This window comes from Coturnix japonica, chromosome 2, assembly GCF_054131305.1.
Source record: "Coturnix japonica strain WE chromosome 2, WE-NBRP24, whole genome shotgun sequence".
Classification (NCBI taxonomy): Eukaryota; Metazoa; Chordata; class Aves; order Galliformes; family Phasianidae; genus Coturnix; species Coturnix japonica.
Window position 1 is genome coordinate 111,302,146 of NC_140664.1, and position 16,702 is coordinate 111,318,847.

General features: G+C 44.5%; 1 protein-coding gene across 4 annotated transcripts in view; it reads left to right on the plus strand.

Annotated features, from left to right (window-relative positions):
- Positions 1-16,702, plus strand: part of RAPGEF5 (Rap guanine nucleotide exchange factor 5) — a 143,394-nt gene that overhangs the window by 85,030 nt on the left and 41,662 nt on the right. For all 4 annotated transcript variants that reach the window (XM_015853738.3, XM_015853739.3, XM_085538495.1 and 1 more), the window contains one exon: positions 234-322. In XM_015853738.3, the coding sequence (XP_015709224.2) occupies positions 234-322 (89 nt within the window). The remainder of the gene's footprint in view (positions 1-233; positions 323-16,702) is intronic.

The window sequence follows — 16,702 nt, forward strand, 5'->3', positions numbered from 1 at the left end:
CCGGCAGGGCGATGGCCCCCGGGGGGCGCGCGTAGGGGCGGCAGCGCGGAGCCGGGCGCCATGGGGAGCGGCCGGGCGCGGGTGCCCGAGGGGCTGGCTGCGGAGCGACCGCTGCCCACCTTCGACGTGCCGTACTTCAAGTACATCGACGAGGAGGACGAGGAAGACGAGTGGAGCAGCCGCTCGCAGTCCTCCACGGAGGATGATTCCGGGGATTCTCTGCTTTCCGACAGGTACGTGGTGGTGTCGGGGACGCCGGAGAAGATTTTAGAGCATCTCCTGAGCGACCTGCACCTGGAAGCCGCGCAGGACAAAGAAACGGGTAAGAAGCGCGCCCGGCAGCGGGGTCCCGAGAGGCTGGGAGGGGGCGGGGGGAGATGAGGGTGTACCGACTCGAAGCCGGCCGCTTCGGGAGAGCAAAAAGAGCGTGCGGCTATCGGGGCACACGGCCTCGGGGCACAGGCAGCCAGGAGGCAACTTCGTGCGGAGGGGAGAGGGTGCTGTCCCCGGGCCTGCAGCCCCCGTCTCAGCCTGGCACTCGGCTTCAGCCTCCGGGCTGCCGCTCGGTTTGCCACCGCTTCGGCACGTTCTTGAAGTGCGGCTTATAAATTTCCTCCTAACGCTGTAGAGCTGATGCTGTACTTATGTGTCTTCAACCAGACATTGCAATTTGTTTCAGCCCGGAGCAATGATTATATTGATCGGGCTACTTGACATGCAGTTTAATTTTCAGTGGGATCTCCCGGCTCCATGCATGGCTCACTGTCACCGGAGCTCCTGCGGTAGTTCGTTACGAGCGCCTGCAATTCCCATAGAGCTTAATGAAAGCGGAGGGGATGCTGAAAGCTCCCCAGGTCCCAGATCCCAAAGAGCCGAGTGAGGCAGAGGCTGTGCATGGAGCTCGGCGTTCCATCGCTCCCCAACGGGGTTCACGTGCATGCTCCTGGTGCCTGCATATGTCTCTCTCTACAAATGAGATTACTGAGAATAAACACACTTTAATCCTTTTAAGTGACTGCAAATATAAATAACATCTGTGATTCCCAGAGGAGTGCCAGGATTGGGTTCTTGAAACAACTCATTAGTTTAATGTGGGACAATGGGCATCTTCCTAGCGAAGATGCATGAATGCCCCGAAGAAATATATAGATTGTCTGGTAGTGACATTATGATGGTATTCGTGGTGCTGCTTTTGTCTGCCTAGACATTAATATTTAGTGCAGAGGGAGGCTGTGATTGTTTCGCTTCCATGGATGGTGTCAGCCTGGTTCTATAGGCAGCGTGGGGAGGGTCCTTAGCTGGCCCTTGAATATTGAATGTTTGATCCAGAATAAGTTTCCCTATTAATGTTTATTGCCCACAGACTGAGGGACATCAGCGACCCGCCCTTACAGACTGCCTCAGCTATTTTTTATGAGCTCATAATCTTACTGGAAAACAGCAAGACCTTCAGTAGCGTTTTGCATTGTATTTCAGTGCTTTTAAATACAAAGAACTCCTTACACAAAGCATTAGGCGCTGAATACATCTTCACGTGTATTACCTTTTTTTCCCTCTTTTTGCTCTCTTCCTCTTGTCAGCAGGAGGCAGTTTGTAAGCCTGTTCTTTTTGTTACAGAGAGGAGCTGGTAAACTGCCCTCAAAACCAGTGCTATAAGCCACTGCTTGACTAGTTTTTAGCAGATGGCAAAGTATTTAAAGGTAGATTGGATTCTTGTTACCTTATCTTGCCTTACCACGTCTCCTCTGAGAAAGAAACAATGTGTTCTGCTTTGTGGCCCAGGCTCACTGGGTCCTGAGGTTCAAAGTAGCTGTGGTTGCAGTTTTTTGCCAGCTCAGAGGCAGAGTAAACCTTGCACTCCACTTTATTCTGTGTATCATCTCATGCTGTTTCTGTCTGACTTTATCAATCTGGCAACACAGAACTTCTTCAAAATAAAACAATTCTGGAGTTACGTTTCCCAATGTTTGTGTGACAGATGCCCTTGTATTGCTTTTGTTCAGTCTGTTTTGCAGGCTGAGTATTTATAGAGGTATAGGATATCAGCTGTGCAGTGTGCGTCTTTCTATGTGTACCTAAAGGCATCCTTCTGCTGTTAGTTTGCTTGCATTTCCTGTTCTTTGTGGGTGATTCTTGTAGCTGATTCTAGCCCATCACAGAGGACGGTGGAGTTGCGGGGCCCTGCAGGTTTGTGTCTTTGCAGATGTAGATTAGTGGAACAGAAAAGGACGATGATGTACCCAGCTGCTGCTGCTCCTGCTGCTGATTTTCCAGTTCCAGGATGACTTCCCCAGCTTCCTGTTTTCCCTGCAGCCCCCCACCTGGTTTGCTTATTTGAAACACATAGAATTTTGGGAAGGGTTGTTGTTAAACATCCTCGTGCACAGGGGCTGCTGTTCTGTTTGACCCTTTGCGAGGATTCACAGAAAGGAACATTTTGATGTTTTCATTCTTGCCTTTTCTATAACAAACCATAACTGCAGCCCTGAGTTTTGCAATACTCTTCAAGCTGTTTATAATAACTGTTTAATGACAGGAGTTTTTGGTAATGACTTTATTAGTAATACACGTGATTTCTTGTGGCAGCATAATAAATGGGGACTTGCCACTAACAATCCTACAGCCTTCCGTCTCAAAAGGGAGTTTTCTTATTGGGTTGCTGTGGCCTGTCATGTACCACCTCCCAAGAAAACCATTCCTTTCATTTCCTGCTGTGAGGTGGTTGGAAACTCTTCCATTTCTATAACTATCAACTTTTTTGAATAATCTCTATGATTGTTGGAGTCACTGGGGTGCCTGCTGCTTGCACAGTTTAAGAATTGAACAGTGAGGCCCCTGAAATAAGTCAATAACCAGGCAGAAAATGCTAGGCGTGCCTCCTGGCTAATCCTCATTGAAGATCAGGATTTGAATGAGTAATCTCCAAGAGGCCAAATCTTAGCATCTCAGGATCTCAAAAGCCATCTCATTGACTACAGTATTTCTTTCAGAAGTGTTTTTCTCTTCTGCAAAAGCTTTTCTAACCTGGACTTGAGCAACATTTCCTTTCTTGGATGTTATTTTTGGGCTGGTATCCTCTGTCTGGTTGCTGTTTGATCATACCTTTTGCCTTGCAGTGACAGCATTCAGTGCTTGACCACCTCTGGAATAACACAATGGTCATAGCACCCACAGGCTGCCACAGAAATTAGGATGGTGGATTGTCCTCGTGGGTCCCTTTCAACTTAGAACTTGGCTTTGGTGTGAGCTGTTGGCACCCACTGAGAAGCTGTGTGTGACCTGTGAGAAGAGAGCAGTGCTGTTCTGTGTGGGCAGATGCAGTCAGAGAGCTGTTGAATGGATATACCTTTGCCTCTCCCAGGCATTGTATTTTGTTTAATTATCTAAGGGGAAAAAAAAAAAATCTGATTGCTTTTGTTGTAAAGAATGCTGTTAGGACTCTTGCACACTGTTCCTGATGATTAAAATGTCTTAAAAAGATGTTGTGTTGATGGCTGCAAAGTCAACATGATTATGTCTGATTCATAGAGACTGATGTCAAAGGGAGCAAATATTTACCTAACACTTTGTGATCCTATTTTCCAGCTTTTAGGATGGAGAGAGTAAATATCCTCTAGTCCCACCTTCTACTGTTCGTCCATACTGAAATGCTTTCTGTTGTCATTCTGACCAACATTGTAAACTCTTTCCCAAAGTCCTGGGAAAATTTGGTGGTCTGAGTAGACTAGGTGCATGTTACTGCCATGCCCTGTGCAAAGGAATAAGGCTTTAGCAGAGCTAGCATGCATGGAGCAACGCTTATGTGACAACAGCAGAAAAGCTAAAACAATCATTTGTCTCAGTGCTCAGTGTGCAGGAACATGGGGAGGTTTTTGCACAGGTCTGTTTCTTCATGCACAATGAGTCTAAGCTTTCTCATATTGAAGTGTCAGTAGAAGTAGGTTTAGAATAAATCAATAAAATGAATAGTTACAAATCACTGGGATCAGATGTTACTCCCCAAAGACTTCTAAAGGAACTGAGATATGAAATTGCTGTACTCCTAACGGTGCTGTATAATCTATCATATAAATCAGCTTCCGTGGTAGAGGAAGGTGGAAAATGTGATGCCAATTAAAAGAAATGGTTCTATTTGGGGAGTGTCTAGGCAGTAAGACTGTCATTTTACTGACGCATTATTCCAGCATAAACTGGCACTGTGGTTGAAGGCAGCTGCTCAGCCTCCCCCAGCCCATTACTGTGGTTGCACTGGTCCTGCTGTGCTGGTCCAGACTGCTGTGTCATTCTGTGCTCGCTCTGATCAGGGAGCTGGTCTTGCTTGGCACTGGCCCAAGAAATACTAAATTGTTGCTGGTGTTAAGACTGATCAGTATACTGAAGCACAAACTTTGCCCCTGTCCCAGGGGTGATGGTAGCACAGAGTGGGAAATGGGGGGGACAGCAGAACAGAGGACAGAGGGATCAGTCTCTCTTGCTCGCAGGAACTGGGATAGCATGCAAAACTGCATCCTCAAATTGTAACTTAGTGCTGGGAGATTTATAACGCTACAGTAAAAGCAGGAGGAAGAAAGGCATGCAGGTCTATAGTGCCAAGAGAAAGGAAAATTGTAGTAAATTGTCAACAGTCAATGTGGAGAGAAGCTGCTAGGGAAGACTAGGATGCTGCTGAGTGTGGGTGGAGACAGAGGTAACAGAATGTGCTGATAATACTGTTTGAGGATTTCATGATAGGTGAAGCCATAGCTTCATCTCCTGTGGCCATGCAGCGTTATGCTCCTGTGCACTCTGTTATCTCTGCCTCTGAGCATCCATCTGAGCAGTCACATCCTGCCATCCTACTGACAGGCCTTGCTGGGGTGTCTGTGCAAGGTAGGTCAGATCAGGAAGTTGGTCCAACACAAAAATAGCCTCATGAAAGGAATAAAAGTTGGACAATGTGGGACTGGGAATATGAGCTGGAAGCAGGCCCCCTCAAGCCAACCCTATGGCTGAAGAAAGATAAAAGGAGCAAAAATCTGCATGACTGGGTGATGAAATTGCAGATGAGATCCAAGTCTGATAAATGCAAAGTAATGAATTCTCTAACATGGAGAAAAATGAATCCTTGTTATACATATTCAGTGGAAATGCTGAATTAGCAAATATCATGCAGAAATTAGGTCTTTAGAGACAGTGTAAATAGTTCTTGGAAAATTTTGTTCGGCATTTGTTCAGCATTGATTAAAAAGGAAAATGGTATTTGGGACAATTAGGAAAGAAGATGAGCAAGAACAATGGTTACACCATTGTATAACTGTGTAATGTAGATGTATACTATGGTTCCTTCTCCATGGCTTAGAAAGCTTATAAATGAACTAGAAAAAGCACATAAAAGGCAATGAAGTTGATTACAAGTATATAGATTAAATAGATCTGAGACTAAATAGTCCAGGGCTGTTGAGCATAGGAAAGCAATATCTGTAAAGAAAGGATATGGTGCAGTCTGTAAGGCCATGAATTATCTGGGGAAGGTGAATATGGAAAGATTATTCATTGTTTCTTATATGTATGCAGTGCTTTGTAATATAGTGACATTATTGGTTTTAGAACTAGAAAATATGTTATATATATTGCATATATGTTATATGCAATGCACAGCTAAACAGCGAGACTCAATGTTGTGAGCATTTTGTGGAAACCAAAGTTTGGAAGGGTTTAAAGAGAAACTGGCTGTAATCCTGGCAAAAAATTCCATCACTACAGTCATGTGCTGTATATATAGCACGTGCTCTATATGTGCGCTCTCTCTCCCTCTCTCTCTCTATATATATACATATATATGTGCTGTACATATAGCATTGTGCTATATGGCTTTGCCAGTGGTCCCATGGTGCCTAGAGCAGGGACAAGGAGAGTGGGAGCCTGGGGTTAGGTTGAGACCAGGCACTGGTTTCTAATGGGATGGCAAGATCCTCCATTGTTCTTCCTGTTTAGTGCCACGTAGCCCTTCTCCCCTGATATACTCAGTTTGACCTTGTGCCGAGTAGATCTAACTATCTTAGTAGGAAACTGTATTTTTCCTTTGCTGGGATTATTTTCTGTCACATTAGTGAGCTGAATCAGCCTGCAGAAGGAGTGCCACGTCTGGGATTCACTACACACAGCATGTCACACGCTGTGGTGCCTAAGCTAATAGGAAATGCCAGCAAGCGGAATGTGTCTGTGATGCTGTCTCCTGGCAGGGGCTCAGACAGTTATTCCTGGGAAATGAGGATGCAGAGCCTGAGAAGGTTTTTGGGGTGTTATTGCACTCATGCACTAGTCTAGGGCAATTTCTTGGAAAGGCAGAGAATGACAAATGCTGCTCCTGGATGCCGCACCAATGAACCCAGTAACTGGCGAGCTCTGCAAGCCCGCTCCCTGCTCATGCAGGAACATGTTCTGTCCATGATGCTGTGTTCCCATGAAACCAGTGTTCACGCTGCAGGTTTCCTGAAGTCATCACAGGAACCACGAACATCCTGTTGTCACAGTGCTCAGGACTCTCTCCAGAGGTACTGGTGGTATTTTTTCTGTTCATCGCCTCAAACACTTCTCATGAGGCAAGTTCATCCCATGAGATGAACCAGTAGGACCACGGTTTCAGTGTGTCTAGGAGCAAGTTATGGAAAGTTATGGAGCAAATCATCTTGGGTGAGATCACACAGCACGTGTATGGCATCCAGGGGATCAGGCCCAGCCAGCATGGGTTCATGAAGGGCAGATTGTGCTTGACCAACCTAATCTCCTTCTACAATTGGGTGACCAGACTGGTAGATGAGGGAAAGGCTGTTGATGTAGGCTACCTAGACTTCAACAAATCCTTTGACATGGACTCTCACAGTATTCTGGGGAAACTGGCTGTACATGGCCTAGACAGGTATACCTTTCTTTGGGTAAGGAACTGGCTAAAGAGCCATGCCCAGCGGGTAGTGGCTAATGGAGCCAAGTCCAGCTTGCGACCTGTTACAAGGGGTGTCCCCCAGGGGTCAGTACTGGGGCCTGTCTTGTTTAATATCTTTATTGATGACCTAGATGAGGGGATTGAACATACCCTCAGTAAGTTTGCAGATGACATCAAGCTAAGAGGGCATGTTGATCTGCGTGAGGATAGGGAGGCCCTTCAGAGGGATCTAGATAAGCTGAATTGCTGGGCTGAGGTGAATGGGATGAGGTCCAACAAGGCTAAGTCCCAGGTCCTGCACTTTGGCCACAATAACCCCATGCAGCGCTATAGGCTTTGGGCTGAGTGGCTTGATGACTATGAAGAGGAAAGGGACCTTGGGGTGTTGGTTGATGCTCAGCTGAACATGAGCCAACAGTGTGGCCAAGAAGGCCAACGGCATCCTGGCCTGCATTAGAAATAGTGTGGCCAGTAGGAGCAGAGAGGTAATTATCCCCCTGTACTCAGCACTGGTGAGGCCGCACTTTGAGTACTGTGTTCAGTTTCGCTACAAGAAAGACACTGAGGCCCTGGAACATGTCCAGAGAAGGGTAACAAAACCTGTGAGGGGAGTCAGTAGAAAGATTATCAAAGCCAAGAAAGTCAGTGTTGGTGTGGGTATAATGCAGAGACATATCCAGATACTAAAATGAGTCTGAACTGTGCTCATATTGGCTTCCTGTCAGCCTGTACTCCATTTCCATACAGCAGTGGATTTAGACATTGAAATGTGAAATATATGAAGAAAGGAGACAGCCCTGCTGTGAAGGTGACACAACTTTCTGGATACTCTCAGCCTTACATATGGCCTCGCATACACATGGTGCACTTCATCACATCTTTTCTCAGCATTTACTCATCCTCACACTTAGTGTTGTCCTCCTTTCCTTCCTTCTTCAGGCTTTTCACTATTAAACCTTCATCTGCAGCCTCTTGCTGCTGCAGGCTGCTGAAAAAAAACTGGATGCTTGTCTGCAATACTCCCTTTTTTTCACTTGTCTTCCACAGCATTGCAGTTCATCACCTGCTGCCCTGAGTGGGGCTGTTTGTTGTTAACGACTCCTGTCACACTGTTAGCGCTCTGCAGTGGCTAAGGAGTGAACTCATTTGCAGAACAGAGCAAAGCACTCCTTCCCAAAAGCTGGCTCTCTGTTATGTTGTGAATCGTGGGTATGGTTCTCTGAACAATTTCTAGGGAAAGAAGTTTGCACAGTGGGAGAGTTTTCATGTGGGAACGCTGAAAACGTCAAACTGCCTTGAAATACTTGCTGCATCGAGTCCAAGAACACAGATCATGCACTGTCTTCAGAGCCTGAATTGCAGTGTTTCCAGTGCTCAGTGTTGCTACAACACAATGATTTTTTTGTGAGATTCACAATTTCTGAAGAATATAAAGAACGTGTTCATTCCTCGCCCACAGGGTGGGAGCTGGAGCCACTGCAGACTGAGGACCTGTGCTTTGAGGTTCTGGATGAAAAATCTGAAGGAAATCTGTTCTTCAAAGCTGCTTTCTTCCCCCTGTGAACTAAATTTACTCTCCTGCTATTAATTCCTCCTTCCCCCACAATACTCCTTTTCTCAGACAGTTTCATGGTGTTACAGAAGTAGCAGCCTCAGTCTTTTAATGAGAAGGGGCTAGGCTGGTTTTGACTGCAACCAAATTATGCCTGTAGTTACCTTCCTAAGCTACCTGTTATGCTCTCTGTTACTAACATTTGCAGCATGCTTTGGATTATCACATACAGTGAGTGGAGCTTGGCTGTGCCTCTGGATGCTGCTTTCTTTACTGTGTCTGGCTTTAAGAAAGGGGAAGAGCAGCTGTGGCAACAGCAACTCACAGCCACATTTGCACTTTGCTGGCTGCGGTTGGTTGGGATTCTGTTGTGGTTAATGTCGTCTTGCTGGGTGTTATTTTCAGCGGGCAAGTCAGAAGCTCAGCTATTGAATACAGGAATAGATGGTTGTAGTGGGAATAGTTTTGCAAGGGCTCAGATGCTTGTCTAAAAAGTGAACATTCAACTGGAATGCTCTTTGATTTGATTTATGATCCAAAAACTTTACAAGCTTGCAGGTTAAAGCTGATGCACAGACAGGCTTTAAGTTGCTACATTTTCTTTCAGAAGAGGAGGCTAGATCCAGTTGAGTATCTCTTGGGTTATGTAGCACCTATTGGGAGGGTCTGTGTGGTTGGCATTGGAGGCAATCCTTCATGTTTTTTTTAAGTTAGTTTTAAGTGTTTCACAGATTGAAATAGGAATAGAATTACATCGCTGACAGCCAAAGGTTTCTTATGGCATGTCAGTAGCCCTCATGGACTACAGCTGCTGCTGGCAGAAAGCTTTTTGGAGTAGCATCAGTTACCGCAATGAAGTAAATTGCTTGTCCCATCTCACAGACAAGATGAAAAATACCTTTGTGAATGGTCGCTGTGGCAGCAGTTCACACAGTGTCTCCAGAGCTGCACTGAGATCAGGAGATGACCTTGTCTCAACTCAGAAACAGTGCGGGACCTTCCCCAAACCCAATCAGTGCTCTGCCTCTGGAGTGAAAATGTGCTGCCTTGTTTTCAAGGGCGCTGAGGACAGAGACACTGGAGGGTGACAGGATGGGGGAAATGGATCAATGTAAATAAAGTGGCAGTTCTGATGGATCTCATTTTGATGGAAGCTAATAGTATAAAGTTTACACTTTCTCGTGACAGCACTTAGGATGAACTGTGACTTCATTCCTTTGCTTGAACTTGAGTTTTGATGCAGATACAAATTGGCAGAAATTAGAGGTGTAATTATAGAGAAATCATGCCGTCTGACCCAGGATGGCTAGAGGCCATTACACCTCAACTTCTAATCGCTTTTTCAGTTTCTTTCCTTTTTATCTGTTCCCTGCATCCTTCCGTGTCATTTTCCCTCCTCCTCCTCCTGCTCCACTGTGATCCAACAGCCTGCTTTCCCATAACCTCTACCCACTCCTTAGGATTTAGAGCGATGTGACCGATCTGTAGGAAATGCTGCGGCTACAAACAGAAATGCAGATACTGTTTTTTCTCTTTCCCAGCCATGACATCAGAGCCCCAGCATCAATACAATAATGAGGCCTCTGTTGGATTTGTTTCCCATCCCAATGCAAGCCTTGTCTGTGGGATTTTGTTTGTTGTTGCGGTTGGTACAGCATACGGGATGCACAGCCACAAGCTGGAAGTAGCAAGCAAACAAAGAACAGCAAAAACAACAACAGCAAAAAGCAGTGAGCATGCAGTGATATTTTGCATATCCCAAAGCATGGAAACCCCCACTTATGGTAAATAAAAATATTTAGCCTCTCAGGATAACCACAGCTTCTCCTTGTGCTCCTCCATCTCTTTGCCATTCTGCTGTGTGCTGCAGGCTCCTATCTGCCTTCCCTGCCCTCTTCCCACATGAAGCTTGAGGTAGGCAGAAGCCCCAAAGCATCCATGTGCAGTTGTTGGGATGTGGGCCAATGGTCCTGAGAGGGTTAAGGAGAAAAAGATACTTTGCATGAAGACTCACCAGGTGTTCCTAAAACCTTCAGTGCTCTCCCAAATACTTCTTCTGTTGCCAAGCTGCAATAAGGCATTATCCTGAGATCAGTGTGGTGTCACTGGTTGAAACCAAATTTTCTTTCAGTCTTCAGTCTAGTGACCCATCTCCCTAGGCAAAACTTTTGGCACGTCTTATGAGTTGCTTCTGGAGCTTATGCAAATATTTCAAACAGTTTTATGTTGTTTTTTTTTCTTTGATGTGTGCATGCATGCAGATTCTGCTGGTGTTAATGAGTCTGATCTTCATATTCAGTTGAGGGTTTTGACATGCGGATGGGCCATAGGGCATTTGGTTTAACATCTCAGTTTAAAGGACTGCAAATCTGTTCAGGGAATCCAGGTTAGTAAGATGCAATTTGGGAAGTTAGAACTATATACTTGATTACAAAGAGCAATAAATATTTAATAACAGTTTTCTAAAAGCTTTGAAAGACATGAAAATGCCATCAACTTTGCAGGAAACTGCTGTATTGGGTTTTCTTGACAAATGGTGAGAATACAGTTCCTCCTAGAAAATACTGTTAAGTATGGGGTGAGGGAGCTGTTGCCTGAAGTCCTGTTATTTGTAGCATTAGTGGGAGAGCCTATTTCTCTTCCAAAGCTTTGTGCCTTAAGAGAGTGCTGGTCATCAATCAGGGCAGAAGGCCTGAGGAGGGCCTTCATTAGGCCGTGTACAAGCTCAGTTGATGTCAGTGTTTGTCAACATATGGCTCTGTGGATTTCTAGTATCTGTGAAAGGAGTTAGTATGAAGCAAGCCCATTTGTTTGCTGTAGTGATGCTTCAGGTTATCAAAATAAAGCAGAACTTTATAAAGTTATTTCATCTAGGACTAACATTTTCAGAGGTGGAGAGGCAATTGGTGTTCCTACAGTTACAGATCAACAGATTGTCTGTGTCTGAAAGTGAAGAACATTTTGTGATTGTTCAGCCAGCACCACGGTAGTGAAATGAGAGTCTGGAAATCTCCCAATGTATTTATCTGACAGCAGAGGATGTCAGTCTATGCTTTCAGACCTCAAACAACAAAAACCGGAAAATTCTCTTATTTTAAGAGAAATACAAAAGATGTCTTATGTATGGTTTTGGTGGTTTTGGGGTATTTTCATTTCTAATGGAAAGTAAATGCCCCACTTCCCCTGCTAATCTGTGAATGCAGAGACTCACAGCTTTCGGCGTGTCTATTCATGATTTATTTACTTTTTAAAATTCAGACATAGGCATGTGTGCGATGATTTATCCCTGCATGTAATTGGATACAGTGATTAAATGAGCTTGCGTATTGTACTTCATTGTCCTTTTGGGATGTAGGCTGCCGTGTCTTTGAAACAGCCGCTCCTAGTAGAATTGATTCCGACTCCTGTATATTTGCTGTAGTTGCTGATGTGCTTCTAAAAGCAGATTTGGAAAACTGCTGTTAAATATATGCTCTTATATAGGAGCTACTTAACTAGAGTTATATGTAATCCTCAGTGCCTGCCTTTAAGATGCCTTGCTACCTTCTCCTACAGGGACTCTTCTGTACTGTGTCCAGTTCAGGGGTCCCCAGTACAAAAAAGACAGGGATCTCTTGGAAAGAATCCAGTGGAGGGCCACAAAGATGGTGGGAGCATCTCCCCAGTGAAGAAAGGCTAAGTGAACTGGGACTGTTCAGCCTTGAGAAAAGAAGACTGAGAGGGACCCGATCCAGGTCTATAAATATCAGAGGTGTGGGGGTCAGTGTGGGGAGGCCAGACTCTTTTCAGCAGTGTGTGGAGACAGGACAAGGGGAAACGGCCAGAAACTGGAGCATAGAAAGTTCTGCATGAATGTGCACAAGAACTTCCTTACAGTGAGGGTGATGGAGCACTGAAACAGGCTGCCCAGGGGAGGTTTGGAGATATTCAAGACCTGCCTGGATGCCTACCTGCGCGACGTGGTGTAGGTAACCTGCTTTGGCAGGGGGTTTGGACTCAATGATCTCTCGAGGTCCCTTCCAACCCCTACAATTCTGTGATTCTTAAACACGCACACACTGGTATTTAAGTTGAAAGAAGCTATAGGCTACCAGCCTGTGCCTGTCTGTGTGTTAGTGAATATAGATGGAGGCAGTCATCATGTAATTGCTGATTTTCTCTAGAACAGTTAAGAATGATTCGAGGAAAAATTACAAGATTTTTATAATTGGCCTCAATGAGCAACTGAATAACCAAAGCAGTTTAATGAACAGAAAAAAAATGCAGAAAGACACTGTAAGTTGTCATTTTCTGTATATATGGGCATTCAGCAGCCACAGAGCCCTTGGCTGGTGCTGTGCAAGCACAGAGAGGCAGTACTCTACATTGGGTTTGCTATCTAGCTTGATAAATGTGATGGTTTTAGCTGACTGGCAGGAGGCCAAATGCTTTGGTGTCCCATGCATGATACTTTAGATCAATGAGCTGTAGGAATGGGAGATGGCACTGAGTGCTAATCACTGCCAGGTGTGTGTTGGTGAAACATGGTCCCTGAGCCCAGGAAGGCATGATTTGCATCTAAGCCAAGGAGATTCCTTTGTGCCCTATGGGAATCCTTAGAGCAGCTGGCAGGGTGGATGAGGCAGGGCGCTGACTAGATTTCTACAGGGTACAGAGTGTATCTCTTGTGTTAGATGTTTCACAGGTTGTGTGTGGAAGTTACAGGGCTGAGTTAAGACTTGTATAGTACAGCTCTTTTCTTACTTTTCCATGCGCAAAGTTGTATTTATCCCAGAATTGTTTTCTTAGTGTAGTTTTTGTAATCAAATAATGAAGTAGCACAAAAGAAGATTCTGAAATAATGACATAATTGAGTAGTTACCTTTAGAAAATGACCCTACTGGGCTTTCATCCAGTAATTGCTTAATATCCCAGATTTATTTAACTGAAATAAGCAAAGCCATCAAATGAAATCCCCAAGTAATTATGGTACAGCTGAGTCAAAGACCTAATGCTGAACTCCCCAATGTGAGAAATGATTTGAAATTTATGGAAATAAAGATGTTCTTTTTCAAAAGTGCAACACTCGATGACCATGTATGCCAGCAGCCAGAGGTCACTGCACAGCAGCACCTTTCTGCTGCTGGGAATAAAACTGCCATGAAGGTATTATGATGCTCACAAGCAGTTGAATGACGGATAACATTTGTTTGTCTTTTGTCTTCGCCCTGTATGATCTTTAAGGAGTGCAGGCAGGAACCTTTTCTTTCTCTTTCATTCTGCTGTCAGGACAAGGTTGTACTGACAAAACCTTTGGTTTGAAGTTGTTAGATATTCTTGAAAAACATGCTGCCTTGTATTGTAGTTGGCAGTGATCAAAGGAGAAAATCTGTCTTTAATTACATGTTAACCAGTCACTGGAATGATTTGGGTGTCTCAGCATAGCAAGTGCAATTTCAGGTTCATAACTTAGGCACGTATATATAATGTATGTAAGTCTATAATTAATGCAACGTGTTTAACCACCACTACCATGACACGTATGGGTTTTTTTTTGGGCCCATTTGCCATGTGAGAAGACAAACCACAGCTGCTCTGTGGATGCTCTGATGCTTGTCTCTGGGATTTTATCTCATGGGGATGTGCTGGGGAGGGTGAGGAAGGCAGGCAGCAGAAACGTGAGCTGTTTCCAGCACATGCTCCAGTGCCACATGTTGTGGAGCTCACTGCTTAGCATATTTATGATAATTCGGGTCCCAGGGGCAAACAAGATTCTTCTTATATCTCCTTCCCCGGGCTGAAGCACAAAGAAATTTCCCGTTGCTTCTTTGTAGGGGAAAAATAATGGATCAAAGTTTCTTGCTAAACACTTTTCAAAATACACAGAGCAGATCTGTACATTTCTGTCCCTCCGGGGACCTAGTGCTCCAGTTGGTATGGAAAGCAGCTAGCAGTGGATGTGAGGATAATGCTGCACACCAAATTCAGGGCATTGCACCGACCTGCAGAGCTTGTGATGTGGCATTTGTGTGTGTCATTTGGCTTGTCCTTTATCCATAGGATGCTCAAGCGTGGAGCACACTGTGGTTTCTACACTGCTTGTCACTGCAATCCACTGGACTGGGTGTTGTCCAAATGCTGTGTACCTTTGAGCCTGTCCTTAGGCACTCCTTCAAAAATTTGGGTGGCTGTAACTTTAACATATATGCATAATATAATCGTAATGAAGATATTGGTCATGAAGAGTTTTGAAATTATTCCTTTTTTTAGTAGCTTTTGTATGGAGGTCAGCAACAGAAAATCTGGATTCCTGTTCTTAGAAATGTGTCTGCAGTTTAAGTCCTCTTAAAGTATCTCAGGTTGGAGATCAAAAGTAAAGAATTGGCAAGAAGGGATGACAATGTTTGTGTATTTATTTAGAATATCAGATCTGAAGGTTACTGTTCCCCAGGAGAACGTTTTTCAGCTCTGCAAAGAGAAGGACATGTTGAGCTTGAAACCTGGTTCTTTCTAAGTGCAATGAGTGTCGGGCAGCGTGGATGAAAGGAGTGAATATTAAGTATGTTTTACTTTCTATGAACTTTCTGAAAGTCAGATGTCTCATCTAACTTTAGTGTTCCATTTAAACTCAAGTGTATACTGAACTACTGGACCTGGGAGAAGGCATGGGAGCCTTACTGCACCCATTGGGTATGATGGGGGCAGGTGGTGCAGTCCCTTCACTGCATTGTTGGTGCGTGCTGCCTGGGAAGGGTAGTGCTGCCTGCAGGCAGTGGCAGCTCTCAGTGTCACCTGGACAAGGTGGCATTGAGGATCTGCACTGGAGGGTACTGCATCCCTTTGGGGTGGAGGTGGGGTTGATGGCAGGGATACAAAGAAGTCCAGGTGAAAGAAGAGAAAAAGAAGAAAATTTCCCTGTGTTTGCTTGTCTGACTTTTGGGATTGGGGTGACGGGCTGTATGCTGGCTGGAGGTGAAGCACAAGTGAGGGCTGTGCAGGCACGCTGTGCTGTTACTGCTGCATGCCTATCTCCTCTGCCCCACAGGCAGCTGGCTGCAGGCAGAGGGATGAAAGAGAACCATTAAATCTTTTATCTTCCATCATGCTGCTGCAGGCACTTCTGGCCTGGCTGGCTTATTATAAACAATCAATGGAAGGAGAAGATGGTGTTGCTTTTTTTTCCCCCCTGAAGTACTTTGGGAGATTCCTGATGCGAACAAGGACTGGCTGCTTTCTGTAGCTAAGCTACCCTGAGTACCTCGCACATACCTTTAAATATCTCAAGTTTCTGCCATCTGAAGGTTCACTGCATGGAAAGCTTGGGTGTTTTACTTGCAGTAGTCAAGGGCTTTTCTAACAAAAAGCAGCAGTATCTTAGGGTGACAGCTATGGGTGCTGTTTCTAACACTTTAAAATACATAAGGTAGAGTAGATTTGTCCAATAACTTCAAGTAATCCAGACCATTATAGCTGCACATTAAGCAGTGATCCATCCTACCTGGGGGAAAAAAGAGAAAAAAGAAAAAGAGACAAAAAAAAAACCAAAAAAAAACCGGCTTCAGATGTCTATGTGAAAAAAATTAGTGCCTCATTAAATCTAGACAAGTCTGACATTTGCTCTCTGCCTGTGGTTTCAGGGCTTTTTGTCCTTCTAACAAAATATGAAGCTGCTCCAATATGTGTGATGGCAGCAACTGGAATGCAACTTTAAGGAGATCTTTGACCTTACCAGACAGAATGTGTTTGATTCATTCTGCAGATGTTAAAACACTGCTGGAATTCACTGGGAGATGACCTTAGAAATTATTCCTACTTCTGATTTTTGTGCTCTAATAAAAATTCTGGTTGTACAGGTTAAATATCTTGCCCTTCTATATTTTCTTTTCTTAACCTAATGCCAGAAATAAATGTCTTGCTCTTTATTCCTTTGTGCATTGATTTCTCGGTGCTTCAGTGGCTAGATGACATAACTACTATAATTGTTTTAATACATTAGCAGCAAATTATATATTGATGTTCCTTTTTCCATTGACCTTTCCTCTTCGGCATAATCTTTTGGTTTTTGCTTCGTATTGTGTATTGTATGCCATGGTGGCATAGCATTTCCAGAGTGTCTTATTTTGGATTGAGGGCTAATTCTGTGAGGTTCTGAGTTTCAGTACCATCTGCTGAATTGAATGAATGCGAGGTGTGTGTGGGGGGGGGTTGGTACCACTCAGCACCCTCTCCAAAACAAGTGATATCTTGAT